The 16084-nt window shown below is 41.0% G+C and overlaps 1 protein-coding gene across 2 annotated transcripts in view; it reads right to left on the bottom strand.

Moving 5' to 3' along the window:
* NUDT3 (nudix hydrolase 3) overlaps positions 1–16084 on the bottom strand; it is a 107860-nt gene that overhangs the window by 46400 nt on the left and 45376 nt on the right. For both annotated transcript variants that reach the window (XM_089918865.1, XM_022581643.2), the window contains one exon: positions 6690–6800. In XM_089918865.1, the coding sequence (XP_089774991.1) occupies positions 6690–6800 (111 nt within the window). The remainder of the gene's footprint in view (positions 1–6689; positions 6801–16084) is intronic.

The following is a 16084-nucleotide window of genomic DNA, read 5'->3' as shown; positions in this document are numbered from 1 at the left end:
TGACAAAACTGTATTTCAAATTATTCCCAAGTAGTCACAGGCTTTTCAAATGTTCTACTTGCATATAACAAGAGACATGAAACACTGTTTCCCTGTCAGAGACAGTTCTGAGATACCAACGGGAGCCTTCTGGTTGCTATGTTACATAAAAAAGAGAGTACAGCCTTTTTTTTTTTTTTTTTTTGCAGGGACAGGGAACACATAGTACAGAAATTGGGATAAGAAGGTATAGATTTTAAAAATAAAGTTCACTATGGCATTTTCCCTGGTCTTATCTGAAAATACAAATGAGATCAAGAAGGGTTACAATAAATTCTTGATAGGCTGACATAAATAAGATTAGTAAGGCTAGAGATAATCAGGAAGCAGCTCTGGGCTCAAGGCAACCAGATCCTTGATACTATATTAAAGCATTTAGATGTTCAGAAAACTATCTTAAATGAAGGTGAATTCAGTCAAACATGCTGTGAAATGTTTACATAAGACAGTGTATCAAAAACTTAACGGAATTCCCCCCTGGCGGTCCAATGGTTAAGACACCATGCTTCCACTGCAGGCAGTGCAGGTTCGATCCCTGGTCGGGGAAATATAAGCCATGAGCTGCGCGGTGAGACCAAAACAAAACAAAAAAACCCAAAAACTTGAGGGAGGGCAGCAAGGTACAGGGAAGTTTAAAGCGACATCACTGACTTGAAAAAATTTCCATGATGGTGAATTTATGTGGCAAAGCAACAGGTGGTAGAAGACAAAGGAGCAGCAGAGAAGTGTGATATTAGGACACAAGTGAGGAAGTCAGAGAACAGGTTCCTTTTTTTTTTTTAAAGCTAGGCCTATGTCACAGGTTAATTATCAGGCTGCCTACAAAATCTTTATAATTTATATGCTAGAAATGGATATGGATATGGACCTTGTCCAGACATGAGGCAGCAGATAAAAGGAACTGGCATTTGGCCACACTCTCAGTTATCACTGGCTACACTTCTCTAAAGGCAGAAGGTACCCATCTTTGTCACCCTTGAAGAGAATGCAGTTGAAGTTTGCACATAATATTTTCCTGTTTCTGTTTTCAGATGTACTGTATCTTTGTGATAACATTCTTGGTTTGGCTGAGGTGAGAATGGATGAAAGAAATGGAAACATAACAGCTGAAGAGAGGACAGAACAGTTTCAGATCCAGCGTCTCTTTCTTCCCTGTCAGCCAGCAGTTTTACCTTTCCCATTGAATTAGCAAGAAAGAATAGCTCTGAAAACCACACAAAGAAGTGCTTTTCTTTTTTATTACAGAGAGCATCACATGGCTGGCTCATACTAGCCTTTGCTAGAGATGCACTGTTACCAAGGCCCATGGTCAGTCCTGGGAGAAAGCCTCATCCCTTTGAGGGGTCACTACAATAGGACTTTAACTAGAAGCAGCTAAAAAATGGAAGCTAGTTTCAAAAAGGGAATATTCCAGCCCTTTAAAGATTTTGCTTTTTTTTTTTTTTGATGTGGACCATTTTTAAAGTCTTTACTGAATTTGTTACAATATTGTTTCTGTTTTATGTTTTGGTTTTTTGGCCGCGAGGCACGTGGGATCTTAGCTCCCTGACTAGGGAAGAACTGCACCCCCTGCATTGGAAGGTGAAGTCTTAACTACTGGACTGCCACGGAAGTTCAGCCCTTTAAATGTGACTGGTAATGTTTCAAGTGCTACAGATTTATCTGTTTCTGAGATTCAGCCAATATGCTAAAAGTTTTAAGCTGCGTTGAACAAAGCTTCAGAACAGGTTGAGTTTTATGGTATCTAGGACTGACAATGCCATGATAAACTACTTAATAACCTCATTCCATTCACGTTTATACAGAAAATTTTTATAGTAACAAATATATGTTCAATGTAGAAAACTTGATAATCTAAGAGCTAACCCAAAGATAACCACTGTGAACATCTGATGGGCATTCTTTCAAGGCATTAGGAGTGTGGGTGCTAAGACTAGATGTTCTGGATTCAAATCTTACCTTGAGCACTTGAGCACATTTAGCTGGGCACAATTTGTCCTGGTATGCCAGGACAAATTACTTGATTTCATTGAATCTCAACCTGTAAAATGTAGATAATAACAGTTCCTACCTTATTGGATCTGGTGAGGAAATGAGGCGACATATGCAAAACCCTTAAACACAGCTTGGCACATAATAAGTGTACAAGTAGTGTTACCTGTTCTTTCTGTACAAATAGACACACATATTTCTTCCCCACTAAATGGTTTTCTATCATAAATATTGTTTCATAACCTGCTTTGATCACTTAGGAATGTGCTACAAATATTTCCCTGTGTTATTAAATATCTTTTTACTACATACCATTGGTACAGCTGCTGCAGGCAGTACTTAAGCACAGGCTGTCATGGTTTTTTTGTGGGTTTTTTTGCGGTACGTGGGCCTCTCACTGTTGTGGCCTCTCCCGTTGTGGAGCACAGGCTCCGGACGCACAGGCTCAGCGGTCATGGCTCACGGGCCCAGCCGCTCCGCGGCATGTGGGATCTTCCCAGACCGGGGCACGAACCCGTGTCCCCTGCGTGGGCTGGCGGACTCTCAACCACTGCACCACCAGGGAAGCCCCAGGCTGTCATGTTTTATAGCACATGACCTTGCCACTCTGAGCTCAGTTAGAGGAATAAGAAATCAGCAACTGATGCAAAGGTAAAGCAGACATCTTCAAAATGGCTAGAAACTGATGTGGCCTGGCAGCTCTGAAGGTTGTAAGTAGGCAAAACTGATCAAGTCCTCTCTCAGGAAGGCTGAATGTGAGATACACAGACAGAGTGAGTCAACAGACAGGTTAGTGATGCACAAGGGAGGAAAAACACCAAACAAAAAGTAGTAAGCTGGGACTTCCCTGGTGGCGCAGTGGTTGAGAATCCGCCTGCCAATGCAGGGGACATGGGTTTGAGCCCTGGTCCGGGAAGACCCCACGTGCCGCGGAGCAACTAAGTCCGTGCGCCACAACTACTGAGCCTGCGCTCTAGAGACCGCGAGCCACAACTACTAAGCCCACGTGCTACAACTACTGAGCCCTCGCACCTAGAGCCCGTGCTCTGCAACAAGAGAAGCCACCGCTCACTGCAACTAGAGAAACCCCGCTTGCAGCAATGAAGACCCAACGCAGCCAAAAATAAATAAATAATATAAATTAAAAAAAAAAAGTGGTAAGCAGAAGCTGGGAGGCTAAGAAGACATTAGAAAGGCAGCACTCCACAGTGGAAGAGAGGCACTGGGCCTCTGGTATGGTGACCAGGCTATTGAGCTACAGTGCGTTCCCACATCCATCCACCCACTGCGAGCAAGGCCTGCCTGTGCTCTGTGACCTAAGTTTCCAGTTCTGCACAGCCTGGCTGGACAGCTGCTGTGATACTGCCATATTCTTCTCCCTCAACTAACTGAGGGGCCTGTAGATGTTATGTCTACTCCTGACAACCCAAAAGGGCCTACCTCAATTGCATTTATGTGGCTGCTCTAGCGGTCACGCCAAAAACTGCAGCACTTATTTTGTTCAGCACTTGTTATGTGTTAAGCATTGGGGATTCAACAGTGAGCAAGAAAGAATGGTACCTGGCTACACAGAGTGTAAAGTCTAGCACAGAAGACAACTAGACAAGCGATATGAATAAAACATGATAAATACGATGCTAGAAGTACAGACTGCAATGGAAACACATACGGAGAACAAGTCTGCAGGGAGGAATCATGAAGACTACAGGGAGGAATCATGAAGACTGCATGGAGGAAGAGACCTTCAGGGTGAAGTACAAAGTTAGCCTAGTATGCCAGATACTACAGATGGCTCACTCAGTACCCATCACCACCCACGTGGATTCCATGACCGCTAGTCAGCCTTGTGAAGTTATAGTCTTGACTGAGCTGCAGTGAACTGGATCGACCTTTCCTAACAGGCCACCCCTGAGTCCTGGCCTCATTTAACAGGAAAGATGAAGGAGACCAGACATATTTTATGATTTTCTAATGTTTAAAAGAATTTGGCCTATTAGACGGTAACCTCAACTTTGAAAGTATAACTGAATAACTTATTTCTGACTTGTGATTTTAAGTTGAAAATCTCAGTAAGTTTATATACACTATGGGAGTATTTAAGATTCATCTTATTTATAAGTTTAATACATGACATTCACAGGACTTTTTGCTGAAGAGCCTCATAAGGTTTTCATTTTTTTAAAGTCAGACAACTGACGTTCTTTAAAAAGCAATCAAATTAATTAAATTTATAAATGTAATTTGAAACATCTAAAAGTCTTCAATGAACTGGCCTAAGCATTATCCAAAGGCCCCTTAAAAATCTCCTATGCTTATAAATATAGCAATCAGATCTGCAAGCATTAGGAAAGAACAAAGTTTTTGAATGTGTGCTTTTAAAAAGTCATAACATTTTGAAAACGAAATAAACCCCTGAACAGTGGTTTCTGCTTACAAAAGCTACCCTTCAAGGGTAATAAAAAACATCTACCTACATCCTCTCTGATCAAGTCTTATTCTCCGTTGATAGACGTGGAATTAGAAAAGCCACCCCCTCCATTTTATTTTGATGTAAGCCATGGAAATGTTTGTCTTTATAATGACACATTTCTCTAATTTATACTGTTTGTACGAATATTTGGTTTATTTGGTACCTTATTCTTTATCCTCTCAATAATGCTGGAATAAAGAACAGGGTATGATATGACTCTTGACTGGAGAGTAAAAAATCTGCTCAAAGTCAGGCAGGATTCTTCAGGGCTGAGAATGGCAGGCAGCATTTAATTTCAAGCTTGGGATTCCCTTTAAGACAGGAGGTAGGTAAGATACTGACCATATGAAAAGTATACTTTAATTATCTGTGCTGCATTGTTCACCTTCTCATGTCCCAACTCCACTTTATTCTCCACTCTATTCCCCCTTTTACCTACTGAAGGATGGTATGTAATTTCCAGGAAACAAAAGGGTAACCCTATATCCTTTTCAACTCCCTTACGTACTTCCTATTGCAATCATCTAGTTTTCTACATCTTAGTTGCACTTATATAACCCAAGGACAATTCGACTGTAGCACTCAACGAAACAATAGTAACAACAACGGGTATAAGTTTCCCTGAGACAGATGCCAAATCCAAATGTGCTCTACAGAGGTAAAGCTGTCACACTTCACCCAAAACTTCTAAACCAGGCAGCAAGTTTTACCCAAAGGTCTCTGAATTTTTTCCTTCCTCTCTATTCTAGAACCATCAGTCTATTTCAGGTCTTCCAACAACCTGTCTGAATCCATCCACAGAGCCGCAATAACTCTGTCAAACATCACTTTTGCCTTAGGTACCTCAGAACTCACAGAAGCCAACTGGATTGAAATCAAAATTATGTAGCTTAGGTCCACCAATTGGCCCTACCACACTTATCTGAATAGTCAAACCTTTGAGATCCTCCAGGAAGAACTCTGATAATTTCCAGTTGGGGTATTTCTTCAGGACTTTTATGTTCCATCTGTCATAGAAGCATGTATTAATTACTTTCTATTCACCCAGCTGTGTACTAGGCACAAGAAGGGAGGATTTAAAATGGGAAATATAATCTTTGTCCTTAGAGGTTACAATCTAGTTATAGATACACAGATATATGATAAAATGAGAGTGGCACAAGTCAACACAAGTTTGCAGGACTTCAGAGCAAGGAAAGAATTCCTTGGGTATTCCAAAGTAAAGTCAGTCAAAGAAGACTTCAGCAAGGGCTTGACCCAAAAGAAATGCAGAATTTAGACTTTTTCTAAACTCTGCTTTATGTCCTTAGAGTCAGTCTTAAGTCCCTTCTGGAACAAGGAAATGGATCTAAAAAGCACTATGTAGCCAAGGCAAGTAAATGGGGGTGGTAAAACTTACACCACTGAGTTAGGACTCCTAAAGGAGATTAGCATAAGCAGAGCAGAGTGTGGTATTGCCACAAGAGGCTATGGAGAAACATTAGTTCCTTCCTCCTGGTTTTGAATTGCAATTTGTTTCTCAGTTTCCCCAACAAAATTTTAAGCCCTTGAAGTAAGGGAACCAAGAGATTTGACTTCTGACTGTTTATTCTAGAGTATCTAGTAAGATATACTGGGCATGGCCCAAGAACTCAATATATATATGTTGAATATCATGTGACCAAATAAAAAAGAAGATACTATTGTCTCTCAAGGTGCACCATTAACAACTTCTGGCTAACAGAAGTATTGCTTTAGCCACTGCTCTATTGCCAGGACCCAAGGAGCATAGGAGAACAAGGGCTGCCTCCTCCTCACCCAAAGGTTAATGAGAATAAGCCATTAATACCAATACTGCTTACTCCTCTTATTTCTATGGGCTGATGAACTATTTGATTCTTGATCTTCTGCCACAGGTAACAGAGACAGTGTGGGAAGAGATCCATAGGAAATCACAAAGGACTGTCTGGTATAATCACATACGGTCACTACTATGAGCCCTCCCCTTGCACAGAGTGCCTGATAAACATCACCATGTCACAACCTGACTGCCCCTTTAATCAAAGAGGCATGTGGTAACTGTTAAGTGCTTTCTTTCTGTGATCATGAGTCTGTTCATTCAGTGAGTGGTGATAAATTAATGAACTACACAGACATGACAGGTTCATGATGACAAGGTACAGCCATGCCCTTTGTTCGCAGTGCACACCTCCTCACAGACTTCACGGACTGCTGCCACACTTGGCTCCTCCTCGGGCTCCATGCCTCCTCCAGGGACAATCCATCGGTCTGGATGGCGACTACTGCTCACGAGTAGCACCTGAAAGTCACAGAGGTCACATGGGTAGTTAAAAACTCAAAAAGACACATTCATACAAATTCAGAGTTTAAACACCACAAAAAAATACCTAAGATCCATTCTTTGTTGATACCTCTCCAAATCACTTCTTGAAAAGTAGCTTTCATTTCTGTATGAAAAAGCAGACAATCTGCCTAGTAAAAGCAGAAGGGCATCTGAACCAGTGGCCATTATGTGTTCCCCCCTCAGACTCTCACTCAGTTGTCCAATCTATCCTCTCCTTTGTTCGTTTCTCTAAAGCCCTTTGAACACACAGCTGACAAAGACACTCAAAAAAACACAAAAAACAAAGATTGTCACTGATGAGCCTGTGAGTGCTATGAAGAGCTGGCCTTGGCCCTAGTTGGCACCACAGTCCCAACTTTCCCTCCAAGGTTCTCACTCCTGTGTGCCCCAGTTCCTGCTCCATTAGATGGCCATAGGCCGATACTACACATCACCCTAAGCTCTAAGTATGTGCTGAGAACCTAACTCTCTCACCGACATGAGGACTAGAAAGATTTCTTTTCGTCATTCTTTCAGCTGAGATAAAACTGGAATTCCTTTACTAGGAAACTTTATCAAGAAATGACATTTAATGGCCATGATTAAAATGTCTACAAATAATAAATGCCAGAGAGGATGCGGAGAAAAGGGAACCCTCTTAAACTGTTGGTGGGAATGTAAATTGGTGCAGCCACTATGGAAAACAGTATGGAGGTTCCTCAAAAAACTAAAAATAGTGTTGCCATATGATCCAGCAATCCCACTCCTGGACATACACCCAGACAAAACTAAAAAGATACATGCACCCCTATGTTCACAGCAGCACTATTTGCAATAGCCAAAACAAGGAAACAATCCAGATGTCCATCAACAGATGAATGGATAAAGAAGAGGTGGTACATATATATACAATGGAATACTACTCAGCCATAAAAAAGAATGAAATAATGCTATTTGCAGCAACATGGATGGACCTAGGGATTATCATACTTAGCGAAGTAAGTCAGAAAGAAAGACAAATACCGTATGATATCACCTATATGTGGAATCTAAAATACGACACAACTGAACATATCTATGAAACAGAAACAGACTCACAGACATAGAGAACAGACTTGTGGTTGCCAAGGGCAGGGTGCGGGGGAGCAGTGGCAGAGGGAAGGATTGGGAGTTTGGGACTAGCAGATGAAAACTAGTATATATAGGATGGATAAACAACAAGGTCCTACTGTATAGCACAGAGAACCATATTCAATATCATGTGATAAACCATAATGAAAAAGAATATGAAAAAGAATATGTATATAACTGAGTCACTTTGCTGTACAGCAGAAATTAACACAACATTGTAAAGCAACTATACTGCAATAAAATTAATTTTAAAAAAAGAAATGAAAAGAAACCAAACAAACACAAAATATTGATACAGAATATAGGTTACTAATTCAAACTTAACCAGTATTGGAGTCATGGTTGAAATAAAATCTAGAATTTCCTTAGTTTCTTTTCCTTAACCCTCCCTAGGACAGATGTTAAATAAAGTTAGCTTTACTCCTAATTCAGAGGTAGCATTGGGTTGGCATTATTTCCAAAACTAAAGGAATCCTCAATTGCTCCCTAAACAATCACTTTCTGATGATGTCTTTTGGGCTTCAGGCCCTATTCCAAACCGTATTCCCCACCCACCCCTCCACTCCCCAGCACTTAACTTCTACTCTGCAGTCATCTTTGTTGCCTGAAAGAAATCACTCCTTCCTCTCTGGCGCTCACAGATCCCACCACTAACTTTCAGTTACCTACCTTCCAGTATTCTCTCTCCCACTTAAGGTCTCTGCAACTATGAGCCCTTGGAAATTCTACCTTTTTCTTCACCTTTAATCCCTTTTCTTCTTGCCATGATAGATTCTCCTGATGCTCTTCTACAAAATCTATGATCTGCAGATCCCCTTAGAGGGGACCACAAGATATAAGAAGGTGGGCTATCCTGGTGGCGCAGTGGTTGAGAGTCCGCCTGCCGATGCAGGGGACACGGGTTCGTGCCCCGGTCTGGGAGGATCCCACATGACGCGGAGCGGCTGGGCCCGTGAGCCATGGCCGCTGAGCCTGCGCGTCCAGAGCCTGTGCTCCGCAACAGGAGAGGCCACAACAGTGAGAGGCCCACGTACCGAAAAAAAAAAAAAAAAAAAGATATAAGAAGGAAATCCATGAATCCATATACAGTCACCAATATATAGCCCATGGACTGAGAAAATAATGTCTTAAACTTACAAGCACTATTTTTAAAAAATATATATAAACTCTGCTTTAATAGAACATGGAATAGCTTAAAATAATATAAAATCCACAGTAGTTTTAGGTTGGTGTGTATATATATTTAATCAAGGGATATTAAAAGTACCACGTGAGGGAATTTCCTGGCGGTCCAGTGGTTAGGACTCGGCACTTTCACTGCAATGGCCTGGGTTCAATCCCTGGCTGAGGAACTAAGAGCCCGCAAGCCACAAGGTGCGGTCAAATAATTAATTTTTAAAAAGTACAATGTGGAGGTTTCATGAAATTATGCTTTTAAATAAGAGTCTTTGTTGGACTCCTACTTCATGCCATTTACAAAAATTAACTCATAGTGGACCAACAACCTAAACGTAAGAGCTAAAACTATAAACAGGTAAATCTTAATGACCCTGGATTTGGTAACATAGGCCAAATTCTTAGACATGACAACAAAAGCCTGAGAAACAAAACCAAAAAATTTTTGATAAATTAGACTTCATCAAAATTAAAATCTTCTGTGCATCGAATGGCATTATCAAGGATGTGAAAAGACAACCTACAGAATGGAAGAAAATATTTGCAAATCGTCTGATAAGGGTCCAGTACCCAAAATATATAAAGAACTCATACAACTCAAGGACAAAATGACAAACAGCATTTCTCCAAAGAAGATATACAAATAGCCAACAGGCACATGAAAAGATGATCAACACCATTAGTCACTAGAGAAGTACAAAGTAAAACCACCACGAGATACCACTTAACACCCACTAGAATGGTTACAATTTTTTAAATAATAAGTACTGACAAGAATGTAGAGAAACAGGAACCTTCATACACTGCTGGTAGGAATGTAAAATAGTTTAGGCACTGTGGAAGTTAGGCTGTTCCTCAAAAAGTTAAACATAAAATTACCATATGATCTAGCAATTCCACTCCCAGGTATACGCCATACCCCAAAGAATTGAAAACGGGTACCCTAACACTTGGACACAAATGCTCCTAGCAGTATTATTCACAATAACCAAAAAGCAGAAATAATTCAAATGTCCAGCAATGGATGAATGGATAAACAAAACATGGCATATACATACAAGGATTAGTTTTCAGCCATAAAAAGGAACATAAATGTTACGCTTGAGAACATTACGGTAAGTGAAAGCCACACTTAAAAAGTCACATGTTGTATAATTCCACTTATATAAAATATGCAGAATAGGTAAATCCATAGAGACAGAAAGGAGATTGGTGGTTGCCAGGGACTGGAGGAAGGGAAGAATAGGGAGTAACTGCTTAATGGATACAGGTTTTATTTTGGAATGACGAAAAGTGTTTTGAAACTAGACATAAGTGGTGGTTGCTAAATGCCACGGACTTACTTTAAAATGGTTAATGTTATGTGAACTTCAGCTCAATAAAATAAAACTAGTTTTAGGGTCACAGTAGTTTTTTACAAGCTAAAGTAGTCAGCGTCATCACTATCTTCTTCAGAGTCTACACTCCGGAGGAGTGGCCTCTCAGGTTACCCTTAGTTTTACTATATTACATCATTTCCATAAAGGAAAAAGGGGATCACTGCCATACCCATTCTCCTCGAGAACTGCGGCCAATCTTACATTTTCAAAAATTCCTTATCAAAAGAAAAATAAACCCAAATATAACCATCTTTGTTAATTCAAGCCAAAAAGTTTTTAAAAAGTCCTCCAAAGACTCTCTAGACAATGGCATTTAAGTCATATCTATCTAATCTGTAAGGGAGATTCAAGAAGAAAAAGTAGAAAAATAGGTTAATCCTTCACTGATTTGTTATATAAATAACAACATGTAGTCTTTCTTCCTAGAGATTTCCCACTTCTTGGCAAAGTGTTTACCAGCCATTCTAAACCTAAGCATTTGCTTCAAAGGCTGACTAGGGCCATCCAATTAGGTTATAGTCCAAATGAAAGACCTTTAAAGGGACATTTCAAAGCTAAAGCAAAGAAAAGCAAACTTGTACCACAGAGTATAATTTAATTTCTAAATATCAGTAAATGTGCAATATTAATGAGTAAATCTAGCCAGTGTTGTTGCTTTGTACATTCAAAGGATGACTATATGAGGTAAGACTACATATAACACTGCAGCTGGAGGAAGAGAGCTGCATTACTTCGTAGTCATACTTCAAAGCAAACACTATTACCAGCAAATAGTTCTTCTCCTCAGTAAGCTTCCTTGACAACCCATTGAAAATTTACTGCAAAAACCAAAACAAAATATTCTTTATTTTAGCCAGAGGGTTTACTCCCTCCTACCTTACAAAACAGTAAGTGGTGTTCTGGTCAGTAAATTCTTATTCTGAAGCTTGATTTTTAAATACAAATTATCTAAAAAGAAATAAATGGCAAAGCTCCTAAGAGATTCTGAAAATGACACACTAAGAAAAAAAATTTTGTCATTTATTCAACAAATATTCATTAGGCATTACAATGAGCCAGGAACAGGAGATGCAGAGGTTAGAACCTCTGCAATTTTGAGGCAGATCAAACTGGGGGACTAGCCAACCAAGTGTATCAGACCTCTTGTGAAGCTCTTTTCATCAAGATAGGTGATAACCCTGCAGAGATGGAGAAACGAACCCACAGAACACACCCATCCATATATGAACTCTTGGATTCATGACATAGGTGGTCCTCCTCGGACAACTTAGTATCCTCATGGACACAGAAAAATCATTATATTGATTAGGGACAAGGGTGTAGTGAAAAAATAAAGAAATGTGGGGAGATTTACATAAAGGGCTTCAGCTAAAACAGTAATATTTTATTTCTTTTTTCTTTTTCTTTTTTTTGCCCGCACCACGCAGCTTGCCAGATCTTAGTCCCCCGACCAGGGATTGAACCCAGGCCACTGCAGTGAAAGCACCGAGTCATAACCACTGGACCGCCAGGGAATTCTCAGTAATTTTTAAATTAATTAATTAGGTTGTGTTGGGTCTTTGTTGCTGTGCACGGGCTTTTCTCTAGTTGTGGCGAGCAGGGGCTACTCTTCGTTGCAGTGTGGGCTTCTCGTTGCGGTGGCTTCTCTTGTTGCAGAGCACAGGCTCTAGGCTCAGTAGTTGTGGCAGTGGGCTCAGTGGTTGTGGCTCGCGGGCTCTAGAGCGCAGCCTCAGTAGTTGTGGTGCACGGGCTTAGTTGTTCTGTGGCATGTGGAATCTTCCCAGATTCCACCACTTCCCACCACTAGGGAAGCCCAATGTTTTATTTTTTAGGTTTTAAAAAATTGCTTTAAAATTGTTTAATACGAATTTTCAAAAGAATATAAAATTCATATTTCTTTTAGAAATAAGAATTTCTAAAAGAAAGCCATAGTCCCTGACCTAGAGAAACTGATTATCTAGTGGACAGAGGAGAAAAAAAGAAAAAAAGTACTAATACAGGGTGAGGAGTGCTATGGCTGAGGTATGCACAGGATACCACAATGACAATGGAAAGAGACACCTAACCCAGGTTGGCAGGGGGGTGGTAGGGGGATGGTAAGGGAAGGTTTCTTAAAGGAAGTGACTTGAGTTGAATCCAAGTTCAAGGACACTCATTCAACAAAAAAATCATCAGAAGCCTACTGTATGACCCTGTGCTTAGGATACAAAGCAAGGCAGATACAGCCTCAGCTCTTGAGAAACTTAAAGTTCAACGGATGAGGGACTTCCCTGGTGGCACAGTGGTTAAGAATCTGCCTGCCAATGCAGGGGACGTGGGTTCGATCCCTGGTCCAGGAAGATCCACATACCACGGAGCAACTAAGCCCAAGCACCACAACTACTGAGGCTGCGCTCTAGAGCCCGCGAGCCACAACTACTGAGCCCGCATGCTGCAACTACTGAAGCCTGCGTGCCTAGAGCCCGTGCTCCCCAAGAGAAGCCACTGCAATGAGAAGCCCGCGCACCACAACAAAGATAGCCCCTGCTCGCCGCAACTAGAGAAAGCCTGCATGCAGCAACGAAGACCCAACTCAGCCAATAAATAAAGTTCAATGGATGAGACCGACAATAAGTCAGGTGACCAATTATATTTCAGTGACTGTGCTACAGACCACAATGCTCACTAGATATTGCATGCTCTTGCCTACGGTACCCAGCCTCCCCTTGCTGTTAGGTGGGACCATTTGACTAGTTTTGCGTAATGAAATATGAGCAGAAGGGACACGTGTCACTTTTGGGCTGAGACAGGGAGAAGCCCATCCAGTCTCCTTCCTCCTCTGTTCCAGTGCCCAAGAACATTGTGAGTTCCAGCAGGTGTAGCTACAAGCCTGAACCCCTTGAATGGAAGAGAGTTCCTGTGTGGAGCAGAGCCTCTGAAAACCCATGACTGATAAGCATCATCACAAGTAATAAAACTCTGTTGTGTTAAAACAGTGAGATTTCAGGATAAATGTCACGGCAATATAACCTAGTTGATCCTGATTAAGAGTGTGAAAGATCAGTGAAAGGTCTAAGGATTGGTTCCGTTGATTGCCTCATACTTAAGCATAGTGCCTGACCCATATAGGTGGCCAATAAATGTTTGATGAGCAAATGAAAGAATGGACCATTGACTGAGGGAACAAACTACTTTAAAAAAGGAATGCAGAGAGCATATAGACAAGGTTAATGAGGGAAGTTGAACAAAAAGGCAGAGGTCCAATTATAAAGAGTTTGGATCGAAACCTGAAGGCAATGGGTAAGTCACTGAGGTTGTCAGAAGAAACGACATAACCCAATTTGGGTTTTAGAAAGGTCACTCTGACTTGGGCTGGATATGGGCAGACCTGCAGAAATACATTTCTGCAGTTGATTCAGAGAAAGAACGAGGACAAAAGTGGGAGTTGGAAGGAAGGGACAGATTTCCAGATATACAGAAGGGAAAAGTCCACAGGACCAGGTGACTGACAGGATGTAGGCCAGGTCAATGGTGAAGCTGCCCTCCAAGGAGAATGTGGAAGGGTCGGGGGAGGAAGGAACCACAGGGAAGCTGTCCTCCGAATATATGAATTTGAGAGTTCAATAAGATGTCTAACGGATATTTCTAGTAGATAATCATATAAATGTTGGACAGGCACTAAAAAGAGGGGAAGAGACAAACACAAGGGAGAAAATGTGCATTTGCAAAGCTCTAGCTGGAGGAGTTATCCCCATTCCCCCTACTTACCTCCCACTCCCCGTGGTGTCCAGCAAGTTTCCAATCTCACTGCCAACAGTATAGTAGGGGTAGATATATTCTAGGTATTCCAAGTTAAAGTTCTGGAAATATTTTTCTTAAAAAAATCAATTATCTATGGTGATAATCTACAACATGGAAAATCCTGATTAGCAAGCTATATATCTTAGACACATTACTAATTTCCAGAAAATTGCAGGCAGTAACGCACCTAACATAATCTCATTTCCAACAACGCAATGCCCCCGGCATTCGACAGCCCCTTAACAATGCCATTACTGCCAGACAGCTCTGCTGGTAGCCCAGATGGCACAAGGGCTGCACCCTATCAGATCTGTGACATGCTCTGCAAACTGCTTTTACAGTTAAGCCCATTCTAACTGTTTATGTGTTCCTTCTTAAAAATAAGAAGACTTCCCTGGTGGCGCAGTGGTTAAGAATCCTCCTGCCAATGCAGGGGCCACGGGTTCGAGCCCTGGTCCGGGAAGATCCTACATGTTGTGGAGCAACTAAGCCCGTGCACCACAACTACTGAGCCCGCGTGCCTAGAGCCCGTGCTCCACAACAAGAGAAGCTCGCGCACTGCAACGAAGAGTAGCCCCCGCTTGCCGCAACTAGAGAAAGCCCACGCTCAGCAATGAAGACCCAACGCAGCCAAAAAATAAATTAATTAATTACTTTAAAAAAATAGATCCATAATAGTGAATAATTATCTGCACCTGTTCGGATTCCAGATAAATTTACCTTTTTTTTTGGCTGTGTTCTCTGGCTCGTGGGATCTTAGCTCTCCAACCAGGGATCGAACCCGTGTCCCTTGCAGTGGAAGCGTGGAGTCCTAACCACTGGACTGCCAGGGAACTCCCCAAATTTACCATTTTTTACAGAATGTTTTAAAGAACAGCTGCCACAAGTTCCTGGACACAAGGACCCTATAAAATGTCTAAAAGATGAATAATGCTAAGTATGAGGTGAAATAACTTGTTCAAATTAAATCAATAAATTATCACAGGGCCAACCAATAGCAGTTTCAGTTCTTAGAGTTTTAAAGCCATTTTACCCTTTAGCTATTTTTTTCCCCTACACAGGAGCTCAGAATACTGCTAAAAAGGAGGAACAAGTAGACATAAACAGTTTACAAAATCCCTTCATTTTATCTAGCTAATCAGGTTGTTTATTTAACAAAAGAGGAAATTCTCTGCCTAGTACAAAGACTGTGATATGACCAGATATTCTGCACAGTTTTTACTTTGGGAGGAACAAGGTATTTTAAGAACAGATATCCCAGGGTATGGAGTATACTGCTAGAGGTCTATGTGATTGAGTGTCCTGCCCTGTCTTTCCAAATGAACGTCCAAATGTTAAGATAACCACACATAGCCCTTTATATTACCTGGTATTCAATGACTTTTTTAATTTCTAAAAAGACGACTAAAGAAACCCAGTAAAGGGACTTCCCTGGCAGTCCAGTGGTTAGGACTTCACCTTCCAGTGCAGGGGGTGAGGGTTCAATCCCTGGTCGGGGAGCTAAGATCCCACATGCCTCACGGCCAAAAAACCAAAACATGAAACAGAAGCAATATTATAATAAATTCAATAAAGACTTTAAAAATGGTCCATATCAAAAAAAAATCTTGAAAAAGAAAAGAAACCCAGTAAACTTGGCTGTATTTGCAGGTTATATAAAAATAAAAACAAAGGCTTAAAGTTGCTGGATCACACTGTCTGAACATAACTTACTGGAATGATTGAGTTGTTCCTGTAAACCTTAACTCCCCTCCCACAATTCTTGTAAATAATGAAAAAAAAGACAACAACAAC

Source organism: Delphinapterus leucas, chromosome 10 (genome assembly GCF_059928025.1).
Source record: "Delphinapterus leucas isolate spDelLeu-1000000601 "Yukka" chromosome 10, BTC_Dleu_Yukka2, whole genome shotgun sequence".
NCBI classification, from domain to species: domain Eukaryota; kingdom Metazoa; phylum Chordata; class Mammalia; order Artiodactyla; family Monodontidae; genus Delphinapterus; species Delphinapterus leucas.
Note: the sequence above shows the minus strand (reverse complement) of the source record. Positions and strands in the feature narration are given on the sequence as shown.